Source organism: Mus pahari, chromosome 5 (genome assembly GCF_900095145.1).
Source record: "Mus pahari chromosome 5, PAHARI_EIJ_v1.1, whole genome shotgun sequence".
Taxonomy (NCBI): domain Eukaryota; kingdom Metazoa; phylum Chordata; class Mammalia; order Rodentia; family Muridae; genus Mus; species Mus pahari.
Genome location: NC_034594.1, coordinates 154,574,942 through 154,594,490, shown reverse-complemented (window position 1 = coordinate 154,594,490; position 19,549 = coordinate 154,574,942). Strand labels below are relative to the sequence as shown.

General features: G+C 41.1%; 1 protein-coding gene across 1 annotated transcript in view; it reads right to left on the bottom strand.

Moving 5' to 3' along the window:
• Tp53bp2 (tumor protein p53 binding protein 2) overlaps positions 1 to 19,549 on the bottom strand; it is a 52,867-nt gene that overhangs the window by 18,597 nt on the left and 14,721 nt on the right. Inside the window, exons 2-6 of the mRNA XM_021198253.2 lie at positions 14,304 to 14,451; positions 10,459 to 10,572; positions 6,110 to 6,192; positions 4,521 to 4,622; positions 445 to 619 (exon numbers count right to left, since the gene is read on the bottom strand). Of these exons, the coding sequence (XP_021053912.1) occupies positions 445 to 619; positions 4,521 to 4,622; positions 6,110 to 6,192; positions 10,459 to 10,572; positions 14,304 to 14,451 (622 nt within the window). The remainder of the gene's footprint in view (positions 1 to 444; positions 620 to 4,520; positions 4,623 to 6,109; positions 6,193 to 10,458; positions 10,573 to 14,303; positions 14,452 to 19,549) is intronic.

Here is a 19,549-nt window from a genome sequence, read left to right as displayed (position 1 = left end):
ATACAGACATTTGAAGACCCTGAAGAAATTATATAGTGACTATAATAAACATTAAATTCTAAATTTTGGAAATCAAATTTCTTTAGAACTTTTGCTTTCAATTTTATAATGATAGTGACTGAATCACTAAAACACTAATTTTAATAATATAGCAATACAATAACTAAAGATACCATATAAACAAAAATATTTTCATTAAATTCCTGATCAAGAATTTAAGAAAAATATAAAGATGTAATTTTAAAATCTTACAAAAAAAAAAAATCAATGCCAACTTCAACCAAGAGGAACTTGCAACATCAAAATTATAGCAAATCATTCTCTTCAAATTTTTCTTTAAATACAAACACTTATTCTCGGTACAAATCCATATAAACTTCCTATGTCGCTCTGATTTCTTACGCCAAAATAATTCCAAATATGGCCTCTCCGGGAGTTACACACCAAGTTTTCCGTTGCTCAGCCTCTTCTGCTCCACATGGCCCTTGAGTGCTCTCACTTTCTTAAGCTTAGCTTCCTGACTTTCAGCTATTTCTCTAAGCCTCTTAAGTTTCTCCTGTTCAGCAGCTTGTTGCTGTTGACGTTGATCTTGCTGTTTTAAAAACTTTAAGCGTTGCTCCTAAAGAAAAATAAAAGAAGCACTTACTGGGACTGTCATTTTAAACAGTCACACTACCATCTTCAATACAACCTCAGCCGGTCCTTGCACGCCAAGACTGGTGCTCTTCTAACACTGTTCTGCTCTCCCACACATCCTATGTGCTCTCCCCACCATCAGCTGCATAGTATCCAAAACACACACTCCTTGGCCCACCCTAGAAGCTCATGGAGAGAAAACCTAAGAATTAGTATTTTTAATCCAAGTGTTCCTACACACTAAGCATGCAGTGATTCTGGAGGCAGTTTTATAAAAACCTGCTTGTAAAATCGATAGATGTGTAGTGCTTGTGCATGTGTATACATGTGCATATGTGTATGCATGCCGGCATTAAAGACCAGAGGCCAACAATGGGTGTCTCCCTTGATCACCCTTCCCCCTCATTTCTATTAATTTTTTGAGCTTTGTGTGATAAAGCTTGATCATATTCAACCCTTGCCCAACTCTTCTCAGAGCCATACCTCCTTCCCTACCCACCCAACTTTGTGTCCTTTTTTATTTTTATTTATTTATTTATTTATTTATTTATTTATTTATTTATTTATTTCTGAGACAGGGTTTCTCTGTGTAGCCTTGGCTATCCAAGAACTCACTTTGTAGACCAGGCTGGTCTCGAACTCAGAAATCCACTTGCCTCTGCCTCCCAAGTGCTGGGATTAAAGGCGTGCACCACCACTGCAAGGGTTTTATTTTTAATTATGTGTGTATGTCTGTGTGTGAGTATGTGTACATAAATATAAGTGCCTAGAGGGGCTAGGGGATTCAGATCCCCTAAAGCTGGATTTATAGGCAGTTATAGGCCACCAGACCCAAGTGTGGGAATAGAACTCAGGCTCTCTGGGAGAGCAGCATATCCTTTTAACTGCTGAGCCTTCTCCCACTTTAAAAAATCAAGTACAATTTGTGCTGCTCATGTGTTCCTGGCTCTGTGCCTTCCACTGGAGGATGGCCAGCCTACCAGGTCACACCCTTAAAGAAAACTGACTCACCTCTCCCAGAAGCTGTCAATTTGCAACAGCTCCTCAGCTAGGGACTGCATGTCCAACTCCTTTCCCCAGCCTGGGATTTTGTCTGCCTTGAGACTGTACAGGTTTTATGCATGTTGTCATAACTGCAGTGAGTTCCTCTATGTAAATGCCCTGTTACATCTGGAAAACACTGTTTCCTTGTAGTCGCTGTCTCTAACTCTTAAATCTTTCTGTTCCCTCCTCTGTATGACCCCTGAGCCTTAGGAGGAAGGGATCATACAGATAGAGCTTGAGTTACTCATTGAGCCTGACTGGCCAGACTAGTAGGGCTCTGCCTGTCTCCATCAGCATTCCCCCCAGCTCTTCCGTCACAGATGCTGCCTGTGTACCCAGCTTTTACACCATGCTGAAGCTCCAAACTCAGCTCTCTACTTGCCCAGCAGGCACTTCACCAACTGAGCTGTTTCTCTGACCCCAGATGCCATCTGTAAGAAGCTAATTTGGGGCCTGTAAGTAAAAGTTCTTGCCTGAGAAACTGAGTTAAATCTCTGAAACTCATGGTGGAAAGAGAGCCAACTCTCAAGAGTTTTCCTCTGATCTTCACACTTTTACTGTGGTAGAGGTGTGTGCACAAGCACACACATGCACGCATACACATACAAATGCTAACTTTTAAAAAGAAGCTAATTTTAAGAAGGAGCCCAGGCTGGAGAGATGGCTCAGTGTTTAAGAGCACTGACTGCTCTTCCAAAGGTCCTGAGTTCAAATCCCAGCAACCACATGGTGGCTCACAACCATCCATAATGAGATCTGACTCCCTCTTCTGGAGTGTCTGAAGACAACTACAGTGTACTTACATATAAGTAAATAAATCTTAAAAAAAAAGAAAAAGAAAAAAAAAGAAAGAAGGAACCCATTTGAACTGGGAGACAATGTAAGAAAGTAGAGGATATGAATTCAAAATCAGATTCAAACCCAAGCTGAACTAAGAGTTCCTGCGAGACCTTGGACATATTATATAACTTCACCAAGAACAGACATTTGTTTCTTCATCCATAATATGGGAATTAGCAATAACAACTACATGTTGCTGTGGAAAGGATTAAATACAGAATATAAATCCTTGAGGAGTATGTTATAAATTATATATGCCATAAGCAGAAACTGTAGAGACAAGGGGGTAGGTAACATCTTTGGAAAACTGTAACTATATAATTTAAAATGTACTTTTATTACTTTATAATTTTAAACCATCAGTTACAGTATCTACTATTAAGGTAAACATCTCGGAATATGCCTAAAACATGTAAAAACCATGACCTTTCAAAGCGAAGGTCTTGAGATTAGAGATTCACTCTGCAATAACCAGCTGTGTACATGAATGTGTTGTGTGCCTCACTACTCGCTGTGATGGCACACGAGCTCATCCTGAGATGTAGAAAGGCAGAACCTCAGACTCCAAACTTTGATTCACAAATTCATTCTTAACTAGATCCAAACTGGACCAAGATGATTAGGTCTAGCTGGAGAAGCATGCACCACAGGATGGGAACTGGGGTGTGGGGTACCACATACAAGTGAGTCTAGATGCACAGGAATGTAAGACAGTGTCACATGCAAGAGCACAGTGCATGCTGAGAACAGCTACCTGTCAAGTCATCGTGTCACTATTCCAGCATCCTGGAGCCTCCAGTCACTAAACGACAGGTTAAGTTAAGGATTCTGAGTGTATAGACTAAGGGCTGACAAGCTAGAGCCTGAAAGTGAAACAAGCTTGCCAAGGTTTTTTTGTTTTTGTTTTTGTTTTCAATCAATCAATCTCTCTTTCTCTTCTCATTACCCAGCATGCATAGTTAGGGAAAGGGGGAATCTCAGCGTAGGAATATTGGGGTCACAGACATAAGTTACTACACCTAGCTTTACATGGGTTCTGAGATCCAAACTCAGGTCCTCACACTTGGACAAGTATATTAATGACTAACCCATTTCCTCAGCCCCTAAAATGTGCTGTTTTGGACTGGAGAGATGGCTCAGCAGTTAAGAGCACTGGCTGCTCTTCCAGAGGTCCAGAGTTCAATTCCCAGCAACCTCATGGTAACATAACAATCTATAAAGAGACCTGGTGTCTACTTCTGGTCTGCAGGCATATACACAGGCAGAACACTGTATACATAATAAATAAATCTTTTTGTTTAAAAAAAAAAAAAGGTTTATTGGAACACAGCACAAACCTGTGACTACCACAAAAGCAAAGCTGAGTGAGTGCCACAGAGGCAGAGCAGCAGGCAAAGGCTAAGGAGCTTCTACGGAGCTCTGAGGAGCCAACAGAAGAAGCGGCAGTGAGACTAGTTTCCACAGTGACTGAGACGTTCCCAGGGCATGTTTTCTTACTCAAGATCAGGTGAATAAAGCATCTTTTGTTGCTGGGGCCAAGTAGCAAGAATGACAGTGATGGCATTAGTAAAGGTTGTTCCCGCTGCAGCCAGGTGAGCTCCAGGGAACAAAGCAAAGTGTTCTTTATAACTCCCCCATTTCTCCGACTCCCAGCACGGGGTAATTAGCCTTTATCAAAACCAAAGACCAGGTCAGGTACAGTGGTAGGAGCCTAGAATCTCAGCTACTCAGGAGCCAGAGGCAGGAAGATCACTTGGGTCCAAGAGTTTGAGACCAGCAAAGATAACAGAGACAGACACCTAACTCAAAAAGAAAAAAGAATGGTAACAAAGATTAGGGGTCAAGCATATCTGAACTAAAATGATACAAGGATTTCTGAAAGATGCTGAAGTCACACAGCAGGTAACTGTGAGAGGCAACTGCTTATAAGCAGGGTGACTGTGAACAGTTCCAACAATGACATTTACAGTAGTAGGTGATGAGGTTTATGACGACACTACCTTAGTAGCCAGCATTTGTTGCTGGGCCTCGATCTGCTGCTGCTGGCGAGATGCCATTTCCTGGAGTTCAGCAAGCGTCAGGTCCAGCCTAGGACTGTTAACCTGCAAATGGAAACACACCACCAGCTACTTCTATACTATGCTCAGAGATCCCGTTCAAAGGCCTACTTAGAAGTTCCATCTAAACTAATCATAACAAAGTTATTCAGATATTAATTTTTACTTTAATAGTTACTGACTTGACTTATTAAGATGTAAAACAGACTCCAACAGGTCAATGATCTTTTAAGTTGTAAAACTTAAACTATTAATTGTAAAGTTTTAACTACTTAAATAGTTTGGTCAGAAACATAAACAGTCATGATTACTTTGTTCTGTGGTTAACTTACATTAGGACAGTAGACTGTGGTTGCATAAATGGTACTAGGGTGTCGACAGTAACCCCAGAATGCTGTCATCAAAACAGGATTTAAACATAAATCAGCACTGGCTGGGCCTGGCAGTGCAGGCTTACAACCCTGAATCGGGGCTGAAGCAAGAGTCTGACTTTCCAATCACCCAAAACCAGTCTAAGGAAATCCCAGAACTTAAGATCCAGAGCAGGAGGTCTCAAGTTCAAGACTAGCATGATTTACAGAAGGAGGCCCTCCAGGCCAGCCAGGGCTACATAGTAAGACTCTGACTCAAAAAAAAAAAAAAAAACAAAAAACAAAAAACAAAACAAAACAAAACAAAAGAGGCACTCTGCTGTACCTCAATTAGACTTATATAAAGCTTCCTTTGGAAAAGTAAACACCAAGTTGGGGAACTTATTTGTTAGATTATACTTAGAAATATTTTGCTATCCAAACTGCTTCTGTCACCTTCCACTGGCCTCATCACAAGTAGATAACTAACTGTAAATCAAAGAACAGAACCAGGAAGAAGTTACAATGGAGAGCAGGTACTTTAGATACCTGAGACTCTGGCAAAAATTAACTATGAAGTAAAGTAAGATAATTCAAGAAATTCAGATTGATATTTAAAATTCTGGGCTCTGAAAAGAACATCTTCAAAGATACTTCAATGCATATACAACAGCAAGATCATTAATAAATAATTTTCCATTTTTCTAAAAGTGATTATAGATAGCAACAAATAAAAGCACCAAATGTTTCCTGGAACTTGCCAAATATTTATTTTGTTGTGAATGTATGGTATACTCAGCAACTAGCTTCTTAGAGTAATAGGCATGTAAGAATCTAAGATACACCTATGAAATATATTTTTAAAAGCTTTTACAGGGACTGAAGAGATGCTCAGTGGTTACTAACACACACTGTTCTAGCAGAAGACTCAAGTTCAGTTCCCAGCACCCACAGCAAGCAGCTCACAACTGTCTGTAACTCCAGCTCCAGGGGATCTGATGCACTTCTAACCCATTCCCCCTGAAATAAGTAGCAATTAATTTTTTTATATTTAAAAATAATTTTAAGAAAAAGGCTTTAAAAGGGTTCACCATTAATCTGAATAAGAAAATGATAATAAATGAGATACATCATTTAAAAGCATCACTGTGGCACTGAACAAAATAAAAAAGGAGCACTTACTCCATTCTCCTTCCTCCGATGCTCACTGGGAACTTTGACACCATTTCTTTTTACACTTGAATCTTGGGATCTCGGTCCACTGACTAAATACAGATTCAAAAACTGCATTAACATTAAAGTTGACAGAAGTTCTATGTAGCAGTTTATTTCTGTTTTACTGCTGTTTGATTAGGTATCTATACTAACAGCAATACAGGTTAGGTGTCAAAATTAGGTTCATTTTGAAAATGCAATTATGTGAAACAGTGACTAGCATCAAGGCATTTCACATTCAAGACTCCCTAGGATCACTATATGATGTCAATGATTCCCCAATATTTGATAGTCTCTTCTGTTTGTTCCGTTCATAACACTATTGTTGATAATCATGTTTACTTATATGAAAATAAAAAAACAAGGCTGATTTTTTTTTTCTAAAAAAGAAAAAAAGACTCCCTAGGAAGCTGCTTGAGTCACTCAACAATGGTGGGAAGTTACTGTGCCTCTGACTCCAACCACTTCACACCATTTACTATACTTGACCCTCCCGTTCTGGGCCACGCAGTAATGAACGGGAAAGAGCTTCAGAGGGGCCTGTTGGCACAGACCTACAGTCTTAGCTCCTCACAGGCTCAACCAAGAGAAGGCCAGGTTTAAAGCCTGCCTGTCTCAAAATAAAAAGAGGGCTGGGGACCAGTGACATCTCCACAGGTTAGTAGGGGGTTTGCCACCAAGCCCAATGAGCTGTTTGGTTTCATGGACCCACAGGATGGAAAAAGAGAACTGACTCCCAGTTTTCCTCTGACTTCCACATACATGCTACAGTACAACAATATGCACACCATGGAATGAGCACATACACACACACACACACACACACACACACACACACACACACTCTAAATAATAATAAACAAACAAATGTATTTTTTAAAAAAGTAAGGGGTGTGGGCTGTGTGGAGATAACTCAGCGCTGGCATGTGCTTTCTTAGCATGATCAGGGTGCTAGTTCAGTGCTTAGTACAGGTAGGAGGGTTCCGAGGAAGAACTGAAAATGCAATCAGTCCACCTTTACTCATTAACAGTGAAAAAAACCATATACTTCAAGAAGGAAGTAGTTAAAAACAGAACCTGTGGTGTTCTCATTATTTTATTTACTGGGACATTCTGTGGAAATTCATGAGTATACTATAAAGTATATCCTCATTAATTTATGAAAACTATTTCCATTTCTCTTGATTTGAGAAAGTCTAAAAATTAGTAACTACTCTACTTTTTGACTAATAGGAGGTTTTCAAGCCAAACAGGTATCTCAGCACCACTCAATGCACAACAAAGCAAAGGAATAAATTTAAATTAATACATATATGAAGTATCAACAAAGATAACTTTTTTAAAAAATGTGTTAAACTCATACCCATACTTTCCAAAAATTAAAACAATCATTACAATTACTTGAGAGATTTTAAGACAAACATTTTTTGAATCATGTCTATTATACCTATCAGGGAACTTAGAACAAATTTTGTGTCAATAAATAAATAAGTAATTATGACTAGGTAACCTCAGAAGCAAGCATTGTACTCAATACAATTTTAATAACAGTTTTTAATGCAGTTTGACTCTAATAAAATAACCTAAGTAATCTATCAGTGTTTCTAAGAAAAGCATTTTTCTACAGTATAAATAATTTCTTTCTTTTGTCTCAGGGAAAAATATTTAGTTAGCTTTTAATTATAGGCAGTTATATAATTAGAGTAAAAAGCAAAAGTTTTACAAATCATTTCAAACACATTGTGGTCACAGTCGTAGTTAAACAGCATGCATTAGCAGTCTCTTAACCCTCAGCAAGTCTGAATAAACAGGGAAGTGGAGACCTCCCTACGACAGGCTCAACAGTCATCTTCTCTCTACCAGTCTAAGCACTGTGGCACTGGTGTTTGCAACAATGAGCAAACAGCTCCTCTGTCTTACTTAACACTTTTATTTCTCACATTACAGACACACAAAAACTGCATAATGCACTATTGGGAGACTATTTAATAATTCACTCAGCGCTGCGCACAGCAAGACATTTGAACTGGGAGATGGATAGCCAAAATTCAACTTTACTGGAACTCAGAATGTATACAGTAATGTAAATACAGAACAAAATAAAAACACGGTGCAAATGTCAATTAAAGTGTATTTTTAAAAGAAGGCTTGGGGGGGAACTCTACATTTAAAATAAAATTACAAACACCCGTGATACTGAAACACAGTTAAGCCAGCCTGGTCTGGGAGAGTCAGGTTTGTGCTCTTGGCTCTGCCACTAGGTGTGTGGCCTGACAAGTTAGCCCTAAGCCTCAGCACTTCTCATCTGTAAAGATGTCAAACTAAGTCAATTCTGGCCCCTGATACTAATCAGTTTTAATGTTAAGGCACCATGTGGATACCTGGATTAAAATAACATCAAATAATAAGACTGGGAAGTTACACTGTCCACTAACTAAGATGTTATCCATATTCTTACTCCCACAAAAACGATCCTTAACTTTCCTTTAAAAATTCCAGCATGTTTAGAAAGATGGAGTGATCCTGTTCAACCTGTGGCTTCCCTAGACTGAATGCAGATTCACCTGCACCTTACAGACAAAGCCTCATCTCATGTCTAAAGCACTAGCCGTCCTCAAGTTTCCACTTGCTGTATTGCCTCTGCCCTTTCTGTCCTATATCAACTCAGGCCACAATTTTCAGTTATGAAGCCTTTACCATCCCACTCTCATTTTCAGAGTCTAACCTGAGAAAGGGTCTACATCTGAAATTTCATATTTAATCACTCTACTTTTCCATCACTCACTTCTCCCCTCACTACATTTGTCTGTTAATCTAATTCTGAGGTTCATCACTGGATACAATCTACTCTTTTCCCATAAAGCCACCCTTTCTTCACCCTACCACCATGATGGTAACCACTAACCTGACTATACCTAGATTCACTCATGAAATAAGCTCCTGGCTGTGCCTGTGTGGGAGCACCTTGAGCAGGCTAACTAAAGCTTGAATCTGCCTTAACTGGGACACTGCTCACTATGAGTGGCCCATTCCCTAGGTTAACACCCTGAGCTGTGTATAAAGGAGAAGTGACCTAAGCACAAGTATTCATTGCTCCAGCTTCCTGACTGTGGATGTGAGGTGACTAAGTTCCTACCAGTTTGACTTCCTTCCAAACACACTGTATGAACTCTTGACCTCCCAGAATAAACCCTCCCTTCCCTAAGATGCTTCTGTCAAGGTATTTTGTCACGGCAACAGGAAACATCACTAAGACACCCATCTGGCCTAGATGTCACCTTGCACACACTTTCACCAACCCTAGGTCAGTCTGTCTTCTGGCACAACCTTGAGCTGCAGAGCACCACTAGAGGAAAACCACTGCCTTCACGTCTCTCATCACATCGCTTCAATGTGTCCAGAACCCTAGTTCTCCAGTATGCACGTGCTCCTCTTCCTGATAGCTCGACCTGTCCACCCACCTCATCACTCCCCATATCTCTCCACCCCAGGAAATTACATGTTTTCAGGTAAGAAACACCTCAACCTACACCCACAAAATGCCCAGAGTTAAGTGTAGGAGATCCAGATTCCTTCTTTTATCTAAGAGGAGAACCTATCAGGGTGGAGAAACATATTTTTAGGGACCTTACTGTAATGGATAAGCATTCCTCTTCTCTCAATTTCAGCTTCTTTCTTTGACTCCTTCCTAACTGTACAGGCTGGTTTTATGTGTCAACTTGACACAGCCTGGAGTTATAACCAAGAAAGGAGCTTCAGTTGGGGAAATGCCTCCATGAGATCCAGCCGTGGGACATTTTCTCAATTAGTGACCAAGGGGGAAGGGCCCCTTGTGGGTGGGACCATCTCTGGGCTGGTAGTCTTGAGTTCTCTATAAGAGAGCAAGCTGAGCAAGCCAGGGGAAACAAGGAACACACCTCCATGGCCTCTGCATCAGCTCCTGCTTTCTGACCTGCTTGAGTTCCAGTCCTGCATCCTTTGGTGATCAACAGCAACGTGGAAAGTGTAAGCTGAATAAACCCTTTCCTCCCCAACTGCTTCTTGGTCATGATGTTTGTGCAGGAATAGAAACTCTGACTAAGACACTACCACACTGGTGACTACAGCAGGCTTCTGCCTTCTTCAAACACACCACATCTCTTTTTCTCCACTGTCAGTCACATCCTGACTAAGAAACCTGCACTGTTGCTCTAATGTCTCAGCTTCCCTTCATCCCACCAACTCCCCAGCTTCTCCTCCTGTGCCTCACCCCAGCTATTACAGTGCACAAAACAAAAAGCTCCAACACTAGTTATGATCCACAGAATATTACGTACCAATGTCCCTGCTAGGGGGGCGTTCATGACGAAGAAAGAAGCGAACTTCATTCCTTTGACTTCCAAACCGCTGAAGAACATCAAACATCCGTTCATTATCAGCAACTGGGCGTTCTAAAAGGAAAAAAAATTACATTATATACAAGCAAAAGAAAGACAAATACACCCTTGATGTAATCTATGTTACAGATACAGGAAATACTTTGTATTTCACATATTTTTTCCATCAACAGAACTCAAAAAATTGATATATCACTGATTTTCTACACAGTCAGTGTCAAGTCAGTATAAAGCAACAGAAATAATGGGTCTGTGCCAGTTGTTAGGGTTTTAAGAGTCTAATAAGTAATTCTTATTACTACCTATAGGCATGCAATTTAATTTCGGAGGGTTTCAAAGGTTTGTGTGATCCATGTAATCAGAGACTCACTCTCACTAATATTAATGTCTGATGAGTCCCTAAACACATGTAGAAAAAAAAATTAAATGGTCTCAGCTCAAGTTTTTTTTTTCTGTTAGTATTTTTTATTAGCTATTTTCTTTATTTACATTTCAAATGCTATCCCGAAAATTCCCTATACCCTCCCCCCACCCCTGCTCCCCACCTACCCACTCCACTTCTTGGCCTTGGCATTCCCCTGTGCTGGGTCATATAAAGTTTGCAAGACCAAGGGGCCTCTCTTCCCAATGATGGTCGACTAGGCCATCTTCTACTACATATGCAGCTAGAGACACAAGCTCTGGGGGTACTGGTTAGTTCATATTGTTGTTCCACCTATAGGATTTCAGCCCCCTTCAGCTCCTTGGGTACTTTCTCTAGCTCCTCCACTGGGGGCCCTGTGTTCTATCCAATAGCTGACTGTGAGCATCCACTTCTGTGTTTGCCAGGCACTGGCATAGCTTCACAAGAGGCTGCTATATCAGGGTCCCTTCAGCAGAATCTTGCTGGCATGTGCAATAGTATCTGGGTTTGGTGGCTGATGATGGGATGGATCCCCGGATGGGGTAGTCTCTGGATAGTCCATCCTTTCATCTTAGCTCTAAATTTTGTCTCTGTATCTATATCTTTTCATGGGTATTTTGTTCCCTATTCTAAGGAGGAATGAAGTATCCACACGATGGTCTTCCTTCTTGGTTTTCTTCTGTTTTGCAAAATGTATCTTGGGTATTCTAAGTTTCTGGACTAATATCCACTTATCAGTGAGTGAATATCTAGTGACTTCTTTTGTGATTGGGTTACCTCACTAAGGATGATATCCTCCAGATACATCCATTTGCCCAAGAATTTCATAAATTCATTATTTTAAATAGCTGAGTAGTACTCCATTGTGTAAATGTACCACATTTTCTGTATCCATTCCTCTGTTGAAGGACATATGGGTTCTTTCCAGCTTCTGGCTATTATAAATAATGCTGCTATGAACATTGTGGAACATGTGTCCTTATTACCAGTTGGAAGATCTTCTGGGTATATGCCCAGAAGAGGTATTGCTGGATCCTCTGGTAGTACTATGTCCAATTTTCTGAGGAACCACCAGACTGATTTCCAGAGTGGTTGTACAAGCTTGCAATCCCACCAGCAATGTTCCTCTTTCTCCACATCCTCACCAGCATCTGCTGTCACCTGAATTTTTAATCTTAGCCATTCTGACTGGAGTGAGATGGAATCTCAGGGTTGTTTTGATTTGCATTTCCCTGATGACTAAGGATGTTGAACATTTTTTCAGGTGTTTCTTTCAGCTCAAGTTTTAATCTAGTCTTTAATACAGGTTATTTCCTTTTGTGAGAGGGAGTGAGGTATACAGATGTGTGCACATGTGGCACATGTGCCCTTCTGCACACATGTAGAGGCCTGAAGCTAACATCAGGATACCTTCCTCTAGTGGTAGACTTTCCATTTTCCTTATTTTCTGAAACAGAGTCTCTTCACTGAGTTTGAATTTTTGCCATTTTCACTAGACTAGCTGTCCAGTGAGTCCCTGGGAAGTCCTTGTCTGTAGCCTGTACCCTGGTCAGTAGGGTTACAGAGCTCACAGCAATACCCAACTGTTTGAGTGCTGAGCTGCAAACTGAAGTCCATGCTGTCTGTAGCAATCACATGTACCCCACACTCAGCCAACTTCCCAGACCCAATATTTAGAAACTATCTGTTTGTAAATAATGTTGAGTCAAACTTATTCATTTGCAAATAGAAGAATATTTCAATGGGATGATATCTGGTCCTGTTGCAGAAAGGCTGCCAGCTTTCAAAACTTTTCTAGAAACAAAAAAGACACAGCTAAATATTCCAGTAACTGAGAAGAGCTTCAGTAGAAACAATGTATCCTGAGTTACAAAGAAATAATAAACTAAGAAACAATTTCCTACTTCAGGAAAGAAAGCTGAATTGAAAACCCCTTATACTAGTTAAGAAACAAGTGCATAAGCTCAGAGCTCTCAATGACATCAATATGCTTTGTATAAGAATGTTGAAATGGCCTATGAAAACTATACACTTATCAGTAATCAGACACCATCTCTCAGTGCCTTAAATAAACAACATGGACAGAGACGGGGCAGCCAGGTATTCAGCAGCCAATTTTGTGACTGAACCCCGAACTTAATCTGCTCGATTGGAACAAACAACATGCAGTCCTGGTTCTACTTCGAGTAACAGTGATGACATAACCACTTTCTACAAACCATACAAGTTCTACAGGACCCCCCCCCCACACACACACACAAAAGGGGGTAAAATTCTGAGTAGACACTCCACTTCTTCCCTAACCACTACAAACCTGGGAGGGGAGGGGAGGGGAGGGTGGGCTCAGGCACTCATCTTTGTCCCTGGTGCCCTTTCCTCTGGCAGATGGCACACGTCCATCTCCACCTCACTGCTGCTGTCCTCACAGCACCGTAAGAGGAACGCGCTGACACCTGCTTCTCCTCCTGAATTGTGAGGTATCTGAAAGCAGGAAATTTCCATCTCGGCATCCCTCAAAATCTAGTACACTGCATCCAAGAAATGTTCTCCAGGCAAATGCATGAGCAGGCAGAAAAGATATGAAAAAGGAAGGAGGGAGGGGAGGAGGGAGCGAGGGGAAGAAGAGAGTGAAGCAACAGGAGAACACACTTCAAGCTTTGGAGTAAGGATGGCTTTCTATGTTTGGTTTTGTTTTCTTCAGTTCTGGGGATTATAGGTCAAGTACTAGTAAGCATTGTGTTTCTGGAATGTGGTTACAATGTGCCCAGCTCCCTCAAGATCCCCTTGCTATGATGTCCCCACCATAATGGATGACAACCTGAACTATGGTTCAGAAATTGGTTCAAACTATTTTATCCTAGCTACAGGAAACTAAGACAATCCCCAACATCAAAGAAGAGAAGGAAAGCATCAAGTTTCTAATTAAGGAAAGCTTTTTGTTGCTGGTGGTGGTTTGGTGTTTCTTGTTTGGTTGGCTGGTTGGCCGGTTGGCCGGTTGGCTGGTTGGTTTTTTGAGACAGGGCTTCCCTGTGTAGCCCTGGCTGTCCTAAATCTACCAGATGCTGGGATTAAAGGTGGGTATCACCAATGCTCAGCAAGGAAAACTTAAACAAAAATAAACTTCTGAGTACCAAGTACTTGACCATAACAATATCCCGAAGCTTCCATCCAACACACTTGTCACCTGTCTTTGTTCAGTGACTTCCTTCTGTTGCAGAAAAAAGAAAAAACAAAAGAAAAAGCAAGAACATGACCTTCTAAGGTGCAGGTTATCCTGCTGTCTGTAGGTGAACAAGAGCACCCTGCCCCCATCACAGTACCAATCCTAGAACCCAAAAGGAACAGAAGGTAGCAGAGCTCAAACAGAAAGCCAGGTCCATACCAGAGCCACACCACACTTCAGCTAAATGGCAGTCGCTCTCTCCAGGCTCCTTGCACAGATCCACCACATCTCTGCATATTGTCTCTGGGGTAACAGGAACTTCTGTGAAGTGCTGCTCACTGTTACTGAGGTAAACTGTCAGGAACATCTGAAACAAAGAGAAACCATTACCTGTCTTGTCTGCCCAGGTCGCATTCCCCTTAGATCCTTGCCCTGAAACAAAGAGCAGAGCTGGGGTAGGCCCAAAGCACTAGGTCCTTGTCCTTCCCCAGGTACTGCCTGTTGAACCGGAAACACCACAGGATAGCCATAGGCAGCCTTCAGATAAAAGGGAAAAGCAAGTCTCTTTCTGCCAGTTTCATATGTACTGTTTGTTCAGCAAAAACGGAGCTAGATCAAGACATCAAACAGATCTTTTCATGGATCCTTTCATAGTTGATTAGAGAATGTCATACATGCCTGATGTGGTAGAACATACCTGGAGCCCAAGCTACTCAGGAAGCTGAGGCAAGAGGAATGTTTAGTTCACGAGTTCCAGGCTACAGTGTGCTATACTAATCAGGTGTCTGCACTAAGTTTGGCTTCAATATGATGACCTCAGGAGTGAATGTCTCACACACACATACTTACGGATGCACTTCTCTTTAGAAGGATATATAAAAACAGAGTAAGTACAGATCCTGAGGGTGGGGAACAAGAGACAGGAGCCATTTTTATATCATATGTATGCATTAACTACTCCAGAAACGTTAAACTGAAATGTTTCAATCAAATCCAATATCTACTTTAAAGTATGTGAATAGGTAGAAATTAGCTAGCATATCAAAACCTACGAGAGCTTGTATGTAAATGCAGTCCAGTAGGTAATTAACACTCACTGTAAATCTTTCTCCTTGTAAAAAATAAACATCTTAAAAAGCACTGCTACCCAAGAATTCAGATTGCTATGCCTGTCAAATTATTTAAAATTTTGGTAAAATCCTGAAGCTGAAGAATCAAACAAGCAGCAAACCAGTTTGATGAATACAACCCTGTCCATTCAACCCCATGAACATCTACCCCATGGGAGTCGGTCCACATCAGTATGAAGAATAACACCTGTTAAAAGGTATCCCACTTTCATGCTGAATGGAGAAAGAATGCAGAGACTATGGGAACTTGTGGGAACCTGATAAACAAACACCAGGTTATTGTCTTTCAAAACAACCAAATGAAACCATGCTGAGCACTGAGAAAGTGTGAGGTTTGGAACAACACCCACCCACCCACTCACCCACCCACCCACCCCCACACACACAGCAGAATATGTTGAATCCACACTCTGGCCACAGTGCCACAGTAGCATTACAGAGCTAGAGAGAGGGTTTGCCAAAAGTCACTTGACCTCCCTTGCAGGCTGAAACTCCTCTGGCCACCCTCCCAGTGAGAAAGCTGCCAAGCCTCATTGTGAACGCAGCACTGAGGAGGACAGAGACAGAAACCAACTCAGACATCACACTGGGGACCAGAAGATTCGGAGGCAACTGGACTTAGCCCGTTTCCTTGGGACCCTTCACCTCCCTTTTTTGCAAAGGTATCCCCTAACTCATATAAAACACCTATCACATACCAAGTAATCCAGAAACATTAAAGTGGATTCTGTTAAAACAGTAAGTAAATCATATAAAGAAGCTAAAATGCTGTCAAGATTCCTAGTATGAACTGAGTGCATTCAAGCTAATTACCTCGGGCTTTGTGCATTCTGATAACTGTACCGCATGAAGTGTGGATCCTAAAGCCTCAACTTAGCCAACAAGGCTGCATGTAAGCTCTTTACACATAGTGCCTTGACAATACTGGAAAAAAAAATAAAGATTAACCAAGCCTAAAGAATGCTACTCTGTTGCTGCTGGGTCAGAATACCCAGCATACTTAACCACAGTATTAAGTAATACTGCTCTATATTCCTTACCCACACTAAACTTTCTCTGAAGTATAAAGCTTCAAAAGAACTGCCTTTACTGTATGTTCACACTAGATAGAAGAACATTTACTAAACACACTACATCAGCAAATGAACACAGTTACACAACAGACCTCTGTACATGTCTGTCTCACCTGCTACTTTCACAGGCATTACAGAACAAAGACTATCTTCTCTATCAATGAAGAAAAAGGCTCAGAGCAGTGATCTCCTTGGCAACTGAAACAAGGTCAGAGTACAGCTTTTTCTGATCTGTCCTTTACTCTTCAAGATGTCTATGCTTTCGGCAGAGAAACATTAGGAAGTCCTCCACTTAGCCAGTCACCTCAAGTTTAACAGCAATCTAGCCTTTGCTTTCTAAAGCACAACTACTCTAAGAATGTGGGAAGTGTTCCTCCCGAGTACTGCCCCATGGAATTAACACTGGTGTGAATGGCAAGTGCCTGAGCCAACGCTTTCTTCCCCATAAAATGTAGCTGTGCTCTCAATACCTGTGCTGAAATCCTCAATGCTGAATCAGCAAGGGCATTTTGTTAGCTTCTTGGACAGATCTAATTAGAACTCCACATGTCTACAGAATGTTTTAGGAAGGGTACCTCTTTGAAATACTCTTATCTTTAAAATGAGACCTATGTTCCCTAGGAACTGCCATTTAATTAGGTGCAACAATAAAACCCAATACTGACTAGAGACCACAAGATCCACATGTCCTGCCCATACCAAGGACACTGCCATCATTAACTTTACAACTCCTCGCTTTTGTTCTACCGACTCCTCCAAGTGTTCCATACCAGGCCAGGCCTGCGCCCCACTGGGAACTCTGACCTGCTGAGCATGCTCTTAAGCAGCACAGCTTGGTCTCCTTGCCTCCCTCTGCAGCTGTCACCCTCTCAATAACATCTTCCCGGCCACTCCACCTAAAATTCCAACACACACACACCCCACCCCCCGTCCCCAAGCCACCACCTCTACGTAGGTTCTGTACCTGACAGTCACGAGCTCACCATTCATTACAAATGCAATGCCATGCAGCCAAGGGTTGTCTCTGTTAGTGTGCCTCCAGCACCTCAAGCTTGCTGGTAGACAGCAAGCACACAACCTGCATCACATGCTGTAGATGGCACTGCACTTTACAGTAACACACTGAAGCACAGCGAGGAAGTTAACCTCTGAAAGTCATATAGCTATGAAATAAATGGCAAAGCCAAGATCCAAAACCGAGGCTGGTTTTCTCCAGAGACTGAGCTCTTAACTACTGTTACTTTGGGTCACCTTCATCACTGCACACATAGGGCCACACTTGTCACTACCATTACTCTGCCTTTCAGAGAAACGCTTTGGTCCAGGGCACACCATCTTACCCCAGCTTGCTTTAGCTATGTTCTATTCAGGCAATCATGAAATTGTCTTGCATATAGTATATAGCAAGCTGTAGACTTGATTTCTTCAGGTACACCCAACCACCACCATTTGTTTCTGATTCAGTATTCTTTCTGTTCATTCAGCGTTTACAGATGACCTATGGCCTGTACTCTATTGCAGAAATGATCTCTCCTGAAATAGTTAACACTGAAATGCAGAGGGAGAGGGAAAGCAGAGGACAGAAGAACATGGAAGTGATGTGGAAAAGACACAGGGAGGAACTCAAGCTGGCTCTCTCTCTCTCTCTCTCCTATCCCCCACTGGGCAACCCCAAGGAGAACCAGATGGCTGGGGAGCTCTAGTGCAAAAGTCACCCTCCTAAAGAACAAGATGAGACAGAGGAGGGAACTGTGGGGGGAACAAAATGCCAGCTGAAGAGCCCAGCTCCCCTCTACAATGCTGAGAGGGCTCTGAGGCAGGCAGCCACATCTAAAGGAAATGAGGCACGAGCCCAGCTAAGGTTCAACAAGTATGCCACAGAGAATAAAGGCCCAAAGAGGGAACAAACTGGTCACGTTTGTGGAAGATGAGGTCTCTTTGGAGAGAGGAAGAAGAAAAGATTACAGGAGCAAGCAGAAACTAGCATGCATGTATTTATGTGCAGAGGTTCTAAAATGCTGGCAAGGGCAGAGGCAGTTGAACATAGACTGCTGGCCCACTCTGACAGTAGATGTGGGAAGGGGACTGAGACTCCATTTCTAGCAAGTCCCGGATGGTGCACACAACTGGCCTAGAAACCTACCAAGAACCATTGTAAAAGGCCAAAACAAGGAACTTGAGTTTTAATTTATGAGGCTCCTGGAAGCAAATAGTTAAAATAATAATAATAATAACAATGATAATAAATCCATGGTTGCCAAGGACCTCAGGAAGATAAAGATTGCTTCCTTCTCCTCTTTGAAGACATGAGAACGAAATGACAAAATGAAAGTCCACACCTTTGAAATGTTCTTTTAAAATTATGTCAAACATTTCCTTATATTCATAGTCATAAGTATCCCCCCCCCAAGTTATAAAGGTTAAATATCACTTCAAATCTCTAAACTTAAAACCTAGTCATGATGGATTTTAATGTGAAAACCTGTAATTATATTTCAAATGCTATAAAGACAGAGAAATGCAGCCTTGCTTTCAATAAATATCAATTCTTTTCTCCTTCCTTTTCTTGAAAAATAAAGAGATGGCAGCAAGTTAACCACCTGTAACGTTGGTGTGAGAGCAAAGGCCAGGCAGGCACTGCTACCTCCTTTTAGCTTTCTTTTACAAGCACATTCTTGTAAAGGATCCAAGTATTCTCAAAATGGCAATCTAATTCCCACAAATAAAGCAGAAACAAAATGAAGCAGTTACTGTTTTGTTTGGATCAAGTGATTTTGAGTCACAATGATGAAAAATTAAACAAATTTTCAAGTCAGATATGGTAGCATTCACACTTGGGAAACTGAGGCAGGAGAATTTTAATTTCTTAGCCAATTATAATATACTATGTATATATTAATAATATATATGTATATATATATATAATTGGTTAAAGGAATCAACTAACCATAAAGTATCACTTTTATTCATGCATATTATTACTCCCACACATCTTTGCTGTGTGATATAAGATACATTTAATAGTACATTTTTGGCATAACCATGTTGCCTCAATTTTAGTCAAGAAACACTGAAACATCAATAAACAAATTTTTAACACCCATAATATTACAATAGAATGAAAATTACCATAAACAATGAAGATTTGTGACAACACAAACCTTAAAAGAGCACCTTGAGTGACAAAAGCCAGACACAAAAGCCCCATAGCTTAGGACTCCATTTCTTTAAAGATTTACTTTAGTTTTTATTTTATTTTTTA